Below are 19,446 nucleotides of genomic sequence, written 5' to 3' on the forward strand. Positions count from 1 at the left end.
ATCTCAAAAAAGTAGTAAAAACAAAAAATCAAAAACAATCAATTTAAAAATTTCTAAGTCTGAACATTACATACGTTACAAACTAAGGTAATGTTGCGTACATTTATGTAGCACATGCTATCTGCAACCTTAAACGTACCCAGCAACTTTAGTACTAACGGACCCGGTAGACGTTGTTCTGCCCGAAAAATAGTTTCACATTACGTATGGCATGCCGACAACAGCGCCACCTACCGGGCCCAGTTGTGTTTTCAAACCATCCATGATCCTATTGAAATGTACTCATGAAATTTCCAAAATTTTTTTGGATTCAACCAAATTGGTCCAAATGTTTTGTAGAAGTTAGGTGACAAACACCCATACAGAAGAATTATATAAATATTAAAAGTTTTAAAATTTCGCGCTTGCTATGATCACATTTGAATCTGAGGCACCTAGTGCGATAATTATTTTGAACTCACAAACTGCAACGAGGCCGAAATATCGGAGTTTCAATGTAATAGTTCTGTACAATCCAGTGTTCTTTTTATTTTGTATTTTAATCTGGCCACAATAAAAAAAATGTTCTTCATATTTTCTTGTATTTTTTTTATAAAGCAATGTTTTCATATTAAAAAGTATAGTCGAAAATGTTTTAATTTTATGTTTTTTTTTGTTCGCCAGCTCTTCAATAAAAACATATCTCTATTCTTGATAGATAAATACCTATACATCGCGTTAAATTAGTTCAAATTATCTTGATTAAAAAAGGAAAATATGTTATCGTCGACCTATTTTTTATCTGTGTATGGACCAATAGTAGTAAAGTTTTATGAAATTAAATCGTTGGTAAGCTTAACGAAAATTTTGACTTTATACCCATCGAAAAAGTATGACGTTTAGGTGTATTTTCTGGTATGCAAAGTTTTAAGCCTCAATAGCGTAAGAGTGGTTTCGTTTTTTTTTTTCGTATATTTTGTGATCGCTTAAATATATTCATCATTATAGTGTAAAAAATAAAATATATTTCCTAACGAGTGATTTGCATACGCGTTTTGATGAATATAATTTCGCGTTAAATAAATTCGATTCCTACTCGCACTGCGGAATGTTTGACAACTTGTTTTTGTAAATAAAATAAACGCGTCTCGAAGTGTATGCAGTGTGAGTGCGACTCGCTAATGTTCGGTACCTACGTCTATGTATTGTCGTTAGATTTTAATCGCTTTGTAAAAAATCCCGCTTCTATCACCATACAAATGCTTGTCTCTAGAACGATAAGTGATGGTAGGCTGAAACGACGACATAGCTGGGGAGTAACCGAGCAGAAATAAATTTTAACATTCAATACTCTAGCCTTATCTGCTGTGGATTGAGTCATAGACAATTTTTTTTTCTCCCTATGCTAAGGTCAGGTATAAAGTACACAGTCCACAGCATTTTCACATGAATTAATGATTGGCAAATGCGGCACTACACAGCACAAATTAATTTCTTCCGGACAATATTATTAGTAAAATAGATTAAAATATAATTGTAAATCAAAGCCTTTAGGTAATTCTAGAATTTTTCGTTTGATGTTTCAATCCCTGTTCTGTTCCATTGACTTTGTCTAGATGTGTTATATAGTGATTCGATTTAAATATAATGTAATTAATAAAAAAAGTTTGAACTTATTTCGAACCCTATTTTGTGTTGTCTGTATCGGTTCGAGCCGTGTTTTGATTATCTGTGGACTTCTGCAGAATAGAACTGATGATTCTGATAATAATTTTTTAATATTTTTTTTTGTTTATACAATTAAATTTCTCACCTAGATGTGTACGACTGATTTCGTAACAATTGTTTATCACAGTAATAACTCAATTTCTAGATGGTGTATCAAAAATGTAAAGTTATTATTGGCTAATATACGTTATAAAAAAGGATAGAAAAAAGTGTATAGCGATATAAATGAACAATGTAATAAAATAAGTATAAATTTTTGTATTGTTGTTTCAGAACATCTGCTTTTCTAAATTTCTGCGATCGTTCACAGATAACTTTTTTCTATATATTTCAGTTAGGCCAGTCACTGTTAGTGTTTGAAATAAAACTTTAGTTGTAATATTCGTTTTCTTTCACTAAACAAATCCTGAAGCTAACTTAATAAATAAGTATGTGTAATATTCGATGGGCGAAATATTTAATTGACAGTGGTGCCAGTTGAATAATTTCATATGTCCACACCTAATAAGGGCCGGTTTCATCGGTTGCGGGTAAGTTTATCCTGCAAATAAATTTCGAATAGTCTAGAAGCAGGAGGTAGAACAGGCCATAAGAACCTGTTTCTTCTTAATAAACTATAACTTATATATTTATATTTGCGAACAGAAACATCTCGTAAGTATTGTGGAATTCGATGGTAAAAAAAAATTCATTACCATATAACCTACCTACCATCCGTCAAATAGCGTTATTCGCAACCGGTGAAACAGGTACTAAATCTTAATCTGTGCGTGTAGTTTTTGTACATAGTTGTGTGTTTCATCGTGCCCCATTAAATGGACCCCATTGACATATTTGTTTTAAGACCATAGTTTTATATTGAGTCAGTTAAAACATTAGAGCTTCAATAATTTTTTAGTCTCTTATGGAAATTTCTAGAAAATATACGCAGTGTTATGAGTCAAATATAACTATATATGTAGGTGTAATATTCGTACTATTTTGGAGTAGGGTAGTATGTATTATTATATATTTGTATATTATTCAAACAATTTTACTTGACCATGTGTATTAATTTGGAATCTGAAGTTTAGTGACTGACTCAATATAATTCTAACCATTATTTACTAATAACAATAAACTGTTTTTAATGGGACTTTAGAGTCTGGTTTTCACTAGGTATTTTTTCGTTATGCAAATTTATTTTGACATAATTGTTCGTCTTGAGTTATAGTTGAAATTAATGGAATTGTTTAAGATGTTTGTGCCTGGGAAGTAAATATGTCTTGATTGAATATCTTTTTTGACAAAATGTACTGTCATAAATATTTAATATAGTTTTCAATGAACTCGTACTTATATTCGATGTTTCTTCTGAAGTGCATCTGTAAGGTCATAAATATTTCAAAATATACAAAAATTATTTACTATTTCAATATTATATCATAATAAAAAAAAGAAGAAATTAATCTTTACAATAACTACTGGAACATTTGGAACGATTGGAAACTATGGTACTATTGAAACATTTGGAACTATTGGAACCATTGAAACTATTAGAACTATTGCAAGCATTTCTTTACTTCTTTGTTACAAGTTTTAATTAAGATATATTTTTACAATATATAATTAAATTAAAATTTTATAAAATTTCAGATTTAACTCCTAGTAAATACAAGACGATTTAAAAAAAAGAGGATACCAATTAATTGTACCTTGTGAATCACATTGCTTTTGTATCGTTAGGTGTTTCACAATTTATCATAAATTTTTTTTATGATTGCTTTAATAAACGCTTTGTACTTAAAAATCATCTCACGATACTTGAATGTGTAGAAATTAGTCGATATAAAAAAAAATGCGTTATTTATTGTTACCAGAATATAATACGATATTTTCAAGTACAACTTAAAATCATGAAAATTTATATCGAAGTACACCATTTGATAATCTTGAATAATATTCAATGTTTTATTAAACCTTTGGTTTTAAGTTGTATTCTATTCATTTCATCTTGTGTAAATAGAGATATACTCGTGTACCTGCTCGACCGGATCTTTAGGGTCTAAATACTATGTGGGGTTAGAAAATATCTATTATAATTATGTTCTCTGCCGATTTTATTACGATGCGAGGAATCTATTTTTTTAAATTGTAAATTATGTCAAAAACAAATGTGGATTCCGCGCGCTTGTTGTAAAGTTGGTAGCGGCATATTAGGGCTTGGTAGTCTTTTCTTTGAATTTTTAACAATGTTTTTAATTTTTATTCTCTTTTGTGTATGTATGTACTCTGTTCGGATTTTTTTATATATCAATTCGCTTACATAAAACCGTTTCGGTTTTTTAGACATAGGTAGTTTTTTGTAGTCTATGATCTTGCGTCATCGATTTGTCTTAGTTTTTTTTATAATAATATAATTTTTTTCTTCTATTTTGTGAATTAGACCAAATATATCTGGCAGTGGGTTTTGAATTGAAATAAATCTTATGTCCATCCGAGGCGAATAGTTGTAGGGTTATTGTCTTTTTTTTTTTAATTTATAGTTTCGCTTTCGTATGAAAGTTGAAGTGTGTCTCGTTATATCTAGTAGACGCTTGAACAATAAATAAATACCTGTATGTACCTAAAACATTTTTTATTTTACACATTCTAGTTAAGCTACTACAGTGTAGTATAGTGGTTTCGAATCCCGTCAATAAGGACGATGACAATGAACTAATCAAAATAATAAATAATAAGTGTGTACTTTACATTCTGTTGAAAATTCAAAATTTTGCTTGTATAGGTATGCATAAAATCCGACCGCCCTGGTGTAATGGTGCGTGTGCCGTTTCGGCGGTCCCTAAACACCGACGGTCGCGGGTTCAATTCCCGCTCAGAGTGGATATTTATTTCCGGTTAACCAACCATGTTAACAACGACATTGTTAGTCCTTAACAACCATGTTAGTTCTCTTAAAAACCATGTTAGTCCTTGTGGGTCTCCCCACCGTGCCTCGGAGAGCACGTTAAGCTGTCGGTTCCGGTTATTATTTACACCCGATAGCGATCGTTGCTCATAGCAAAGGATATATTCACATTGGAGCAGCGTGGATTAAGCTCTGATCCTTCTCCTACATGGGGAAAGAGACCTATGCCTAGCAGTGGGATATTACTGGCTGAAGCATTGCGTAGCGATGCAATAAATCCGTGCAAAGACAAAATACATTCTTGGTTAAGTTTTTTATTCATATCTATTCAGTTAAATGTCATAGTTCTCCAAAGATCTTATGAAGTCTTGTTGGAGTACGAGTGCGTTATACACAAATCTTTCTTCTGCATCATCAGACTCTTCAGGTTTCCTGTGCTTGACTTGCTTCGCTTTCCATGCGTCTAACTTTTGTTTGATTTTCTGTAAAAAATAATAATACACGTGCCTTTCCTACTAAGAAAAACTAATGGTATTTTCCACTTATGACACCTTATGACTAGGCTGTACGACTTAAATCCTATTTTACTTCGTAAACTGTTGTGACCAGGGCGTCGTCAAAGGTCTAGTTTGGGTTTCAATTGGCTATTTGACAACATTAATAATATACCAACTACAAATTATGGTCATCCTTTCAGATAATAGCATTAAAAAAACAATATAGGTAAACAGATATAGATAGGTAGAAAAATGTAAAATTTATTGTTTTTTTTTTTAATATCACTGAAACGCCCTGTGATCAGGTTCTTATGGCTGATTTACACAGTACGAGCTAGCGTACGAGTCAGCTTTCCGAGTAGCTGCACTGCAGTAACTCGCACTGTTTGGACGTAAGTTACGAGTAACTCGTACGTCCGAGTTGGTCAGTAGCTCGCATCCGAGTTACTTAAACATTTTTTGCTTTTACATCCCGGTATACTGTACTCTGTGGCTTTCAGTGATATTAAAAAAAAACGTTTTACATCCCGGTATACTGTACTCTGTTACTTTCACTCTTTGCAACTCGCACATGACAGCGGCTCGGCTGTCGCTAGCATCGTTTGGACGCGTTCGGCAGTAGCTCGCCAGTGCCAGCCGGACAGTTTGGAAGTTTTTTTTTGAACCCGTGTTTTTTATTGGTTATAGATATTTTCCAATTTTTAACATAATATTGTCGTCATAGAGCGTATCACCGTTTTTTTAATTAAAACATATTCACTCGACATTGCGACTCGACTCGAACTGGGCAGTAGCTAGCTGTCGTAAAGACAGCAAATGCGAGCCGAGCTACTGGCGGACGAGTAGACAAACCGAGTAGCTGTCTACTGGTCAGGCAGCAGCTCGCACTGTGTAAACCATCCTTTAAGGCTGCCTTACTACTAGTTACAACTATATGTATAGAAAGTTATAGAAAAAAAAATCTACCTCTTTGCGATCGTTATGTATTTTTTCACGATACTCAAAAGCTTCCTGCTTCATCTTCAACTTGTCATTATCACTCTTCTTAAACCTACAATAGTTGTATTGCATTATTATTTTCAAAAATATTTATAACATTAACTGAAAGCAAGTAAATAAAAAAAGCTATGACATAACTAGATTTATAATACAAACAAGTGAGGACTTAAACAACCAGGAATTGGTATATAGGTAGTTAGGTACCTACTACCTAGGTGTGCTATATCTTAGCTCCCATGAGTCAACCTATTATGGCTTAATATAAAGCTTATGTATTCAATAATTGTGTGTAAAAAAACCAACTTCAATTACATCGACGAGTAATACAACGTAGATCGACGAAAAAATAGTCAAGTAACTACGCGTCATCAAACATTACTCAAAAAGTAGTTATCAGATCTCGATTAAATTTATATGTGACCACATGATAAACATCAGCTTTCGATTAAATTAAAAATTATCAAAATCGGTACACCCAGTAAAAAATTGTTGCGGATTTTCAAGAGTTTCCCTCGATTTCTCTGGGATCCCATCATCAGATCCTGGTTTTCTTATCATGGTATCAAACTAGGGATATGCTCTTTCAAAAAAAAAAGAATTATCAAAATCGGTACATCCAGTAGAAAGTTATGCGGGATAATACAACGTAGGTCGACGAAAAAAGCGTCGAGTAAAAACGCATTATTAGATATAACTCGAAAAGTAGTTGTTAGATCTCAAATAAATTTAAATGGGACCAAATGACACACACCACCTTTCGATTAAAAGAAAATTTGTCGAAATCGTTCAACCCAGTCAAAAGTTCTGAAGTAACACATAAAAAAAAATACAGTCGAATTGAGAACCTCCTCCTTTTTTGGAAGTCGGTTAAAAAATGGAATATTTCCAATTCAAAAACAGTTTGAAAAAAACTGATTTTGCTAGCAGACAATACGGGAAAAGGTCGGGCTTGATATGCAATAGAGTAAATAAATAAACAGATACATAAATATATAATAAAAAAAAAATTTGACTAAAAAACTGTAATAAAATGGATCGAAACTATAACCTACGAACTTGAGACACTTTTGTAATTAATACATAAAAAAACACACACACACACACACACACATAATTATATGCCGCATGTTTAATTTGTAAAAACTATGATACTTTTTATAAACATTTTTTTCTCATATTTGTGTGTGTACTGTTAATACATAAAAGTATGACAAATGAAATGGAAGAGCGAAGTTTCCTAATACCGGCTTAATGGGCTTAAAAGGAGGTTTCATGTATGTACTACTCTTTGTACTACTTTGTGAGGAAACCAGGAAACAAACATTTTTTTATCCACGATTATAATATTACTTTTTTTTTAAATTTTTAAGTGGAAGATAAATAACACGGAAAATAATCCCCAATTATAATTTAAGATTATTTAGCTTAAAATGATGCAAAAACGATTGTTTTTAATTTTACCTTAATCAATCTATACATATAATAAAATGGTAGGAAATTCAAAACTGTACATCGAATATTTTTTTAAAAGAATACTTGGTATGTGATCTACAATCGATACCGAAGCCAAAAATATGGTTTTTAGAATTTTTGTCTGTGTGTCTGTTTGTCTGTATGTATGTCCGGGATAAACTCAAAAATTACCGCATGGATTTACTTCAAATTTGGCACGAATATTATTAAAAAGTCGGGTCAACATATAGGCTACATATTATCATACTATCACCTACCGGGAACGAGCAGTGAACCTCTATTTCCTCAACGCATTCTGTAACAACGTGTAATCTAACGACGCATATTTGAATGTTGTTGTTATTATGTTAAAAACCATGCTATATAAGCTAGCTTCACACTATAAAAATCACGCAATATAAGTAACTAAGCCGATAAACATAATTAAATGAATATAAGTAGACAAGACAATTTTAAAGCAGCGCCATCTATGAGATTTTTCTGTAGATATGAAATGTAAAGAAGAAACGGGTAAAATGAATGTAATTTTAAAAGGCATAATCGTAGGTATTTTTGCTGCTGTATAGCGTTCACGCAGACGACGTCGCGGGCAGCAGCTATTAATATAATACAACAGTTACTAGAAATAACTTACTTCAGTGCGAAAAGCCTACGAGCTATGTGGTGTATTGGATTCTTCGGACGAGTTTCAGCAACGTCGTACAAGATTTCAGGCAAAATATGACCAAAAGTGTCCCATAGATACTTGATCCCTTCTGAATCTAATTTACCTTAAAGCTTATTAAATTTTAGTGCAGTGCAAGCTAAGACAAACTTATAATTAGATAATTAATTAGTTAAAATATCATAAACTTGACTTTGATATCTTTTTATTATGTTCGTGAGCGCTTATAGTATTTAATGGTATTAGGAACTGGAAAGATAGGCCAAGTGCGAGTCGGACTCGCGCACGAAGGGTTCCGTACCATTGACTAGGTAAAATATTTAGACAATTTTTTTTATCTAAACATTTTATTATTTTAATTATATTATTTATTATTAAAGTAATTATATACAATTTAGTATTTTGTGACTATTTCAATCGTCTACCTGTCTGCGCCAGCGTTTGTTACCATTAATTGGTATCGAGCAAAAATAGGAAAGAATGACGTTTTTTGTATCTGTGCCCCCTTAAGTATTTATTTTATTTTAATTTTATTATTTATTGTTAAAGTAAAAATACAATTGAGTATTTTGTGAATATTTCAAGTGCCTCCTTGTTGCCTTTATTGATATCAAGCAAAAAAGGGCGAAAACATCGCGTTTGTTGTATGGGATCCCCCCTTAAATATTTATTTTATTTTTAGTATTTGCTGTTATAGCAGCAGCCAAAATACATATTTTTTGAAAATTTCAACTGTCTAGCTATCGCGGTTCTTGAGATACAGCCTGGTGACAGACAGACAGATGGACGGACGGACAGACAGCGAAGTCTTAGTAATAGTGTCCCGTTTTTAGCCTTTGGGGACGGAATTCTAAAAATGATAAACATATGTGGTTTGGGATCCAGTTGCCTGAAAATTCAGTTAGTTTCGGTTTCGAACAAGATAAACTGCCAACGATTCTTCTCAAAATATAGTCATCATACATATATTAGTAAAATACCTGAAATGCTTGCGATGATTTTGAGAAGATTCCAATCGAATTAAGTACCTATCTAGTGATCATTTTTACATAAGGTTGAACGGTAAGTATCAGCTTATGGTGTTAACATTTCATAGCAGGAATAAAGAATGATGCCCAAATTTTTGACGTTTTAATTACATTTTCTCTACCTTTGATTTCAACGGGTTTTACATCTGGTAATACATCTTTATCAGTTGGGGTTTGTATTTGCATACGACATTCACCCATAACTTGTTCCGAATGTCCACAATCCTTGGATTCTTTTACGAATCTATCTTTTTCTATTTTGTAAGTACTTGTACATGGAGCTAGTTGATACAGCTTTTGACCACTATCGTCAATTATAAAACGACCCATATTATCGTAGAAATATCTATCTTTATCTGGTTTCTGAAAACAAATTTTATTTTAGTTGACAATATTTATATTATATATATATATATATATATATATATATATATATATATATATATATATATATATATACGTGCAATGGAACGGGCTATGTTAGGTTGGAGTCTCTCTCAAAGACAGGATTAGAAATGAGACTATCCGCGAGAGAACGAAAGTAACCGACATAGCCCACAGAATTAGCAAGTTGAAGTGGCAGTGGGCTGGTCATCTGTGTCGCAGGACCGATGGCCGTTGGAGTAGACGGGTCCTAGAGTGGAGACCGCGTCTTGGCAAACGCATTGTGGGACATCCTCCGGCCCATTGGACCGACGATCTACGTAAGATTGCCGGTTTAGGCTGGACGAGGATTGCGGAAGACCGAAATGTGTGGCGCGAACTTGGGGAGGCCTATGTCTAGCAGTGGACTGCGATAGGCTGAAGTGTGTGACAATATTTCATCCCTCTATCTACACGTTTAAAGTCCAATTTAAGAAATTTAATGATAGACAACATAAAAATAAACGCCTTAAACCCAACGGCTACCAGTATAATAAGAATCCAAAGTCGAGGATTCAAAAACACATACAAAACAAACACAAACGCTTAAAACAAGACAAACATCTGTATGATCAATTCAATTATTTCGTCGTTCGTTATGAGTGGTGATTGAAGCCACTGTCAACAGCTCAACAGCCTGAATATTGTGCCCCTTTGCCTTCAATGTATATTTTTATTTAGTTTAATTTTTCTATTTTATATGTAATACGTTAGTATTTTTTTAATGTAACTAGGTCAGCAAAACAAGCGTACGGCTCACCTGATGGTGATGGTAAGCGATTACCGTAGCTTATAGACGCCTGCAACACCAGAAGCATCGCTAACGCGTTGTCGACCCTATCACCAATTCCAACTAGGAGCTCTGGTTACCTTACTCACCAACAGGAACATAAAACTGCTTGAAAACAGTATTATTTAGCTGTGATCTTCTGGAAGATCGAGGTACTGCTCCAGTAGGGCTGCTTCATATTTTGAACAGGCTTGCTGTGCCCTACCTCAGTTTGCTCCATATTTTGAGCACGAAATTTCCGCTGTGCCCTGTGCATGATAAATGATTACTTATTTATTTATATATTGGTGGTACATGAATAATAATAGCGTAGACCAGAGCCTTAAATAATTGCCTAAATCTCTAGACATAGATCACCTTTATTAAAATTAAATCGTAATTAGTGAGATTGAGGATCATAGGTGAACTTTAATTGTCTACAGTGCAATTTATTCATAATTTCTAAAAAGATAAATTTAAAAGTGGGCAATATATAATTTCACGTTTTATAAAAATAACATTACTTCAACAAAATCACCGACGCAATTTACGTGAAGTTCCTTAAGACCATAGTCGAAGACATATTTTTGATGACCGTATTCGTCTAAGAAATATTTTCCAATATTGTCCGAATACATAATGCGATCTTGACCTACAACAAAAGAAACATGAATGGCATAACTGTCTTTGACCAATCTCAATATATTCGGTTTGTAAATAATAATTCAGAATGGTTGTTTCATTATAATAATTAATTAAAATGTTAGTACTTTTTTTACCTCTTACACTGAAAAAAGTAAGTAAAGTCTTTGCTGCGTTCGATTTTAACTCTCTTATTCTTTCCAGGTTTTGTTTAAATCTTTCACCCATGTTTTCCCAACATTTTCGTTTAGGCGCTGGTATTTCGGTATCGCTTAAATACATATTCGAAAAAAAATTAATGGTAATCCCAATTATAAAAACCGTAAAAAATATTTAAAATCATTAAACGTATTTTGTACTTTAAGGAGTCAAACAATTTCTTCTGTTCCAGAACTTTCTCTTCTTCTGCTTGTATTTTCTTTAATGTTTTCTTAATTTGCTCAAATTCATGTATTTTTGTGTCCCAATATTCATACTCCTCTTGAAGACGTTTATATGGCACGTGTTTGGAATCTTCAATTTTATCTTTTATTATTTCCATGCTACGTTGAACCTATATTTTTTTCAAATGAGGTAGAAATATTTCATTAGAAATTTAAGTTACGTAGAGTATTTTTTTAGGACCGTTAGTAATTATTTGCATGTACATTTAAGTACGGACTTGGAAGAAAATGTACTAAAAACAACCCTTCATTCTAACCTTAATGTGATAGTGAGCAAGTGAAAAAAAATGTTCATGACATTCTGGTACCTTCTAATTCTAATTTGTTGTAGCTTACAAAAACAAAGAAAGAATACTGCTTACGAAAGTACCGATAGGTATATCGAAAACTCAAGAGTAGTAATTAACGCAAAACATGGTAAGTGATCCATTTTACATCTCATTACAATATATTACCGGATATAAAGGTTTTAGAAGTTTAAAAAATATAGTAGGTATAGTTTAATTTAAATTAATATTTTCAAGCAAACTAACTTCAGCAATGTCCGCAGACGACCGGATATCTTGCCGAGATAACATTAGATGTTCCTTATTCTTTTCATAAAGACGTATCAATAACTTGGATATATTCACTTCTGATCGTTCTTCCATAGTGCGGACGTTATTTCGGACGCGAGTTAATATCTCTTTAAGACTGATGTGAATTCGATCAATCTGGAAAAACAGATCATTTGCTTGCTGTTAGAATAATTATTTATTGTTGTTATTATATGGTTGCTTAAAATTAACCATGCTTAATTAAAGTAGAATTCTGAAGAGATCTATGTCTCGTAACAAATTTCTAAAACAAGTAGGTACATCTGAATGTCTACAGTGAATATTATGTCGGACAGTGCGTTACATTAACTTATTTTTCATTTAACATTTTGCAGAATCTATTATTTTACGTTATAAAAGAGCGCTACACCAATAGATGATAGTCTGTCTATCATGGTATATGGTGGTTGTGACAATTTTCTTAAGCCATTGTTAATATGTTGTGGACAATCAATGGTTATGATTATCAAAGGTGATGAAAGAAAAAATAACTTTTTTACACGGAAAACCGTCATGTTACTAAAACTAATAATTTTAAAAAGACTAATTTACTAACAACGTGTGTCAATTGTTCAGATATAAAGTAGTAAGTGAAAACAAAAATATCATTTTTTCTTTGCAATGAAATTGGAAAATGTTCTTTGGCAAATGCTTCTACTTTAGTCTGTTTATCAAGTTTTCGAAGATAGTCTCTCATTATAAATAGTTGCTCCATGAAAGATTCGAATTTTTCTTTTAAATTATCAAATATTTCATTTTCAAGAGAATTTTCAGGTGGAAGAAATTGTTGTACAAAATCGGTTTGTTTCATCTCATGAATGAGTATGGTTTTCTCCATCATTTGCATTAACTCTTCCTTATTTATTGTGTTGCTACATCTGTCTGCTTCTTTTATTGCTTCATCCATCTTTTGAGTCCAATGCTCGATGAAACTGTTAAGTATTGTTTTTATTTCACCGTAGTAAATATGATACAGTCCATCTTCAAAAGTTATTTCATCGAGAAGTCGAATGTAATTATTTAATTCAGTTGCTACATCGTCATTTAATATAATATAAGGTTCAGCTAATGATACGTCTCTTAACTTGTGTAGGAATTGTTTATTAAAATCCATTTTAATTATTTGTTTCGGGAAAATTTGACGTATACGTAAATTTTAACACAACATTTGTGTAAATTTGAATTCCAAAGAGTTTATTGCATTTCTTTTAATTTTATTATTTAATTCGTAGAATTTGAAATATTTGATAGTGCAGGTAACTGAATTTATAGTTCATACTAGCTGTGCCTACGACTTCGTCCGCGTAGAATTCAACAAAAAAGATATTGTTTAGTTCGCAGAGTTATAAAATAAATAAATTTCTAAAATAAAAGTAGCCTAAGTTACTCCTTACTATATCAGCTATCTGCCAGTGAAAGTCCTGTCAAAATCGATCCAGCCGTTTCAGAGATTAGCCCGACAATACAATTAATATTTCATAAAAATTGATTCAGTAGTTTCGGAGTTACATGCCGATAGCAGCGCCACCTACCAGGTCCAATTGAGATAAAAACTGAAAACGGAGTTTATCTGGAACATACATCGTGACACAAATTTTTTATATAAATAGATGATTACAAAACTAATATTATCCTATTTAAAATCTAATGACACACTTTTGAAAAAAAAACTGATTAGCATCTTTAACTTGACAATTTATTACATAATTTATTAAATATCTAATAGAAATTAGGTTATTGATAAGAAATTATATAACACAGGTATATATTTTAATAATTACCTAATTTCTATTATATAAATATATAAACAGAATAAGATAATATGTTTTATGACAGATAATAACATACTATATTTTAATCTGTCATCGTAATGTCAAATGTAGTATGTAATTCTGTGAGTTCTGTCTGGGAATGCTCTGTGCTGGTAAGTGTCAGTTACAAGCGTTTTCGAGTGTTTAGTGATTTTGTTTTTTGTTTTTTGGCAATTCCCACCTGAATTGAATTATTTATATATTTGTTTGTGTTGTTTACTGTTAAGTGTACGTTGTAAGTAGTTTTTTTTTGTTTTTGTTTTTTGTTTTAAAAAAATGGATACCGACCCGCCGGACCCCGGTGGAGGTAACAAAACCAACAGAAAAAGACCTTTAAACGATCCTTCTGACTCTGACCAGACTAAAAGGTTAGTTGTTAACCCATCTTCGTCGACTCCTTCAATTCAATTAACATACACCAGCCCCGAATTTCAAAACGACAAGAGGTTATACTCTTCGGATGATGCTGCTCCATTTGTCGTTCATGTCACCAAACCTGAGTCTGAATCCAATAGCGGTACGGTTCTTCGCCCTATTCAATTTGGACATTTCTTATTCAAAAACAACATCAAAAACATTGTAATGGATGGTATCAAGAGAATTGGTAGGAACCGAATTTCTATTGAATTTAGATCAGCCGAACATGCTAATCAATTCCTAGACCATCCCGCCCTTGGAGCTGCTGGATTTACCGCAATAATTCCATCTTATAGTGTATCTCGCATGGGAATTGTTCGAGATGTCCCAGTAGATTGGTCTATGGAGGAATTTGTAGCTAATTTAGAGGTTCCCCTTGGATACGGTAAGGTTATGAAAGCTAGGAGATTGAGCCGGAAAGCTATTAATGATGGTTCCCCTACCTGGATCCCCACCCAGTCAGTTGTCCTTACTTTTAATTCTCAAAAGCTCCCACCTCGTGTTTATTGTTTTTTCTCCTCTCTACCAGTTGAGACATATCTATTACCAACAATACAGTGTAACAAGTGCTGTAGATTTGGACATATTAAAGCACAATGTAGGTCCAAACCCAGATGCTATAAATGCTCCCAGATGCATGAAGGGGAAACATGTAATGTATCATCTCCTACATGTCTTTATTGCTCTGGTCCACACTCAGCAAATGATACTTCTTGCCCAGAATACTCTAGGCAGAAGTCCATTAAATTGATCATGTCTCAAGAAAGCATATCTTACCTCGAAGCTTCTGCCAGATTCCCTCATGTAAGACGTTCATTTGCTGACTCTACAAGAATCTCTTCCTCTTCTCCTGCTTCCCCTATAAATAGAAAGAATACTCCTCCAACGACAATCTCCTATAAAAAAACAGTATTTACTCCTCAACGCCCTCCTCCCCCTATCACACCCGGCTATGACAGTCATGCTCATAGGGAGATTGTAGAGACACCTGTTTCTGAATCTCCAAATGGATGTGCAGTCCCAAATGATTCTCTCTCTCCTAACGATAACGTTATTGAACTTCTTACTTCTCTCCTGATCAACTTGCTTTCCCGGTTCAGTGATTCCGAGCTACCGAACAATATTCACAAAAACTTAACTCAGCTTGCAAACCTCATTCCCAACAATGGAGCACATCATCCTACAGTGGAACTGTCGTAGCGTTAAAAACAAAATCCATGAATTATTATATTTAATTAAAAAGCACAATCCATTAATTCTTGCCATTCAGGAGACGTGGTTAAGACCTGGTTCTCATTTCAGAGTCCCGGGCTATACATGTCTCCGGGACGACAGGACTGATGGCAAAGCTGGAGTAGCCATATTGGTCTCCAGGAACTGTATATATTCTTCCGTTTCCATCCCCTCACACAGTGACTTAATCAATATTGTGGCTGTCCGCATTTTAAACATTACTTTCTTCTCTGTGTATATACCTGAACCCAATATTAACGTCCTGTGTGAATTCTCATCTGTCATCTCGTCTATTTCTCCCCCTATTGTTGTGTTAGGTGATTTTAACATTCATCACACATCTTGGGGTTCCCATTATTGTGATTATTTGTCCCCATATTTTTTAGATATCTTAGATGATTATAACCTTGTTATGTTAAATGACGGGTCCCCCACTCGCAGAGTCTCCCCTCTACAAAACCCAAATAGTGCTGTAGACTTATCATTCTGCTCTGCATCCCTTTCTTCCCTATCCTCGTGGACCATTCTCCTTCATTCTTTTGGCAGCGATCATTTTCCAATTGTTATATCACTATCATTCTCTTCTAGACCTACTGTTATCCCTATTCCCCCTAGATTGAAATTTAATATGGCCAAAGCAGATTGGTCACAGTTTGCAGTAGTTACGGATAATGAAGTTAGTCATATCCCTCCTGTCCAATCAAATAACGTCCACCTAGTGTATAATTATTTTAAAAATGCACTCTTGCAAAGTGCTGAAAAGGCAATTCCTTTAAAAGGTTCTGGCACTTTTAAAAGGACATCCCCTCCTTGGTGGGATGCTGATTGCTCAAATGCATGTAAGCGTCGCAAAGATGCAGAGCGACAATACTCACTTTCTATGAGTCTAGATAATTATTTAAATTATAAAAGAGTGGCAGCTGAAGTAAATAGACTGCTCTCTGAAAAGAAAAAGAGGGGCTGGTACCACTTTTGCGAAAGTTTATCCCCTGCCTCTCACCCTTCTATTGTTTGGAAAAACATTAGGAGATATAGAGGAACACTTTCTGCTAGTGATAACCATCAGTCCAATGACACATCTACTTGGATCAATGCCTTCTCGCAAAAGTTGGCACCTCTATCGGTCCCTTCATTGGAAGAGTGTACAACATATATAACCTCAAATCATATCCCATCAAATCAATTCGATGCCCCCTATTCTATGGAGGAATTTCAACTGGTTTTGCAGTCCTTAACAGACTCCTCTCCTGGCGAGGATGGTATTCCTTATTCTTTTATCGTCAAGAGTGGTCCAGCTACTCAAAAGCTTTGCCTAGATATTTTAAATTATATATATCAATCGGAAGTCCCTCCAAATGAATGGCGAAGACAAATAGTTTTGCCTATCTTGAAACCGGGAAAACTTAGTACAGACCCGTATGGCTATAGACCAATAGCATTATCGTCCACTATCGCTAAGATCCTTGAACACCTTATTAAAAACCGATTGGAATGGATTATGGAAAGTGGAGGAGTCCTTTCCAAAACTCAATTCGGTTTTCGAAAAGGCTTTAGTACTATGGACAGCCTTGGGATCTTCATGACAGACTTACGTATTGCATTCTCTAAAAAAGAAACAGTTGTGGGAGTATTTCTTGATGTGGTATCTGCATATGATAATGTTCTTCTTCCGGTGCTCAGGCAGAAAATGCTAAATCTGAGTATCCCTGTGAGGATGACAAATTTTATCTACAACTATTTTTCTTCCCGCTCTATTATTATATCTACAAGACATTCTTCTTTCCCTCCAAGAATGGTGTGGAAAGGACTCCCTCAAGGCTCTGTTTTGAGTCCTCTCCTTTATAGTATATATACTCACGACTTAGACCTCTCAGTTAATTGTTTTTGCAATGTCCTTCAATATGCAGATGACCTATCACTATATATTTCCTCCAAAGACATAAATGAATGCACTACTCGACTTAACTCTGCCATTGCCTATTTGAATGATTGGTTAGGTAATCATGGGTTGTCTATATCTATTGACAAAAGTACTGTAGTGGTTTTCTCTCGTTCCAGACTTGTTCCTGACATTAATATAACTAGTAACCAACAAGTTTTCCCGGTTAAAGGTAGTGTAAGATTCTTGGGTGTTTATCTGGACTCAAAGATGACCGGTATACATCACATTAATCACATAAACCAGAAATGTGAAAAGAACATTAATATGTTACGGTCCCTCTCAGGAGTATGGTGGGGCTCCCATCCTTATTCCCAGAAGCTACTTTATAATTCCCTTGTCCGTAGTCATTTAGACTATGGATCTTTTCTCTTAGAACCCTGTAATAAATTATCTTTAAAGTCATTAGACAAGATCCAGTCCAAATCACTAAGAATCATTATAGGCGCCATGCGATCCTCCCCAGTTAATGCTCTCCAAGTCGAATGTGTCGACCCTCCTCTTCATCTTCGAAGACAATACCTATCTGATAGATTCCTTTTTAAAGTCTTTCAATCCCACTATCACCCACTTATTAGTAAACTCCATATTCTTTCCCAACTCTTCCCCTCCTCTAATTATTGGTTGCACAAAGATCCCCCATGCCTCTTAATCAGTTACCAAAAACTGACTAGTCTCCCTTGCCCTATCTATCAATGCCGACTTAATCCCCTTTTTGATACCCCTTTTGAATCTCTTATATTCCCACCTCACATTATCCTTGACTTTTCTATTGAGAAAGGCTCACCTTTTGCTAACTTTCAATTTAATCAAATAATAAACGAACAGTTTAAGGACTGGATACTTATTTTTACGGATGCATCAAAATTTTCTGTTCATAGCTGCGTTGGGGTGTCCGTCTGGATCCCTAAAGTAAATGTGATTTTAAACTTTAAATTACCTGCCATGTCTTCAGTTTTTACAGGGGAATCAATAGCTATCTTAGAAGCACTTTCTTTTATAGAATCACATCATTTAGATAAGTCCATTATACTGTCAGACTCCAGAAGTGTTCTTAAAGCTATTGTGTCAAACCCATTTAGGTCAAAAAACAAATTTTCTTACATCCTGAAAATAAGACAGTTACTTTTTAAATGCCACTCACAGAACATTCGGGTTGTGCTTGCATGGATTCCTGGACATAGTGGGATTTTAGGTAATGAAAGTGCAGATGCTTTTGCTAAAGAAGCCACAATATCTGGTATCCTTAGTCAATTTAAAGTACATTGCCAGGATCTCATCCCACTTGCAAAGACTCACATGATGACTAAATGGAATAACCTTTGGTCTCAGTCAAGCAGATCCTGTGGCAGATATTATGCTGAAATACAAGACTCCATCCCTCCAAGACCTTGGTTTTTCCAATACCGTCAAGCTTGCAAATTTGTCTGTTCAACAATATGTCGCCTTAGACTTGGACACTCATGTACTCCTGTATTTCTTGCAAAGATCAGGATCAGGGACAACTCTCTTTGTGAATGTGGGATCGACGAAGGTACCCCAGAGCATATCTTTTTCTGTTGCCCAAAGAATTATCCTTCTCTTTATGACTTACTTCCTCCATCTATTCCCCGTCCTTGTAATTTCAAATCTATTTTATCGTATGTACATATCCCTTTTATTGATATTTTATGTTCGTATATATCAACTAACAAAATTAAATTGTAATGTGATGTCCATCTAATAAATTAACAATTTGTGTTTGTGTTTGTTTTAGGTAATTCAACAGTGAAAGTCTGCCACTTTAATACCGTATAAATATTTAACACTTGTACTCTCATGACACCAATATTCTTAGCAGAGCATTTACCCTAAACATAAAATCATAGACTCACTCTGACATTGGCAAATCCTCACGGAAGCCATTATACAAGAA

The 19,446-nt window shown here is 34.0% G+C and overlaps 1 protein-coding gene and 2 long non-coding RNA genes across 3 annotated transcripts; 2 read left to right on the forward strand and 1 right to left on the reverse strand.

Annotated features, from left to right (window-relative positions):
• Nucleotides 1-8: 8 nt before the first annotated feature.
• On the forward strand, nt 9-2,086 carry LOC123662339. The gene is made up of 2 exons (XR_006744485.1): nt 9-387; nt 439-2,086. It is a non-coding gene; the product is annotated as an uncharacterized LOC123662339 (long non-coding RNA).
• A 2,809-nt stretch (nt 2,087-4,895) lies between these two features.
• LOC123662145 lies at nt 4,896-13,245 on the reverse strand. The gene is made up of 9 exons (XM_045597030.1): nt 12,688-13,245; nt 12,069-12,248; nt 11,452-11,645; nt 11,230-11,363; nt 10,975-11,102; nt 9,381-9,621; nt 8,201-8,336; nt 6,061-6,145; nt 4,896-5,079 (listed from the first exon to the last, which is right to left on the reverse strand). The coding sequence occupies exons 1-9, from the start codon at nt 13,243-13,245 to the stop codon at nt 4,930-4,932; spliced, it is 1,806 nt and encodes a 601-aa protein (XP_045452986.1). The 3' UTR covers nt 4,896-4,929.
• An 886-nt stretch (nt 13,246-14,131) lies between these two features.
• On the forward strand, nt 14,132-19,440 carry LOC123662280. Its single transcript, XR_006744469.1, has 2 exons — nt 14,132-14,177; nt 19,288-19,440. It is a non-coding gene; the product is annotated as an uncharacterized LOC123662280 (long non-coding RNA).
• The last annotated feature ends 6 nt before the right edge of the window (nt 19,441-19,446 follow it).

Source organism: Melitaea cinxia, chromosome 18 (assembly GCF_905220565.1).
Source record: "Melitaea cinxia chromosome 18, ilMelCinx1.1, whole genome shotgun sequence".
NCBI lineage: Eukaryota > Metazoa > Arthropoda > Insecta > Lepidoptera > Nymphalidae > Melitaea > Melitaea cinxia.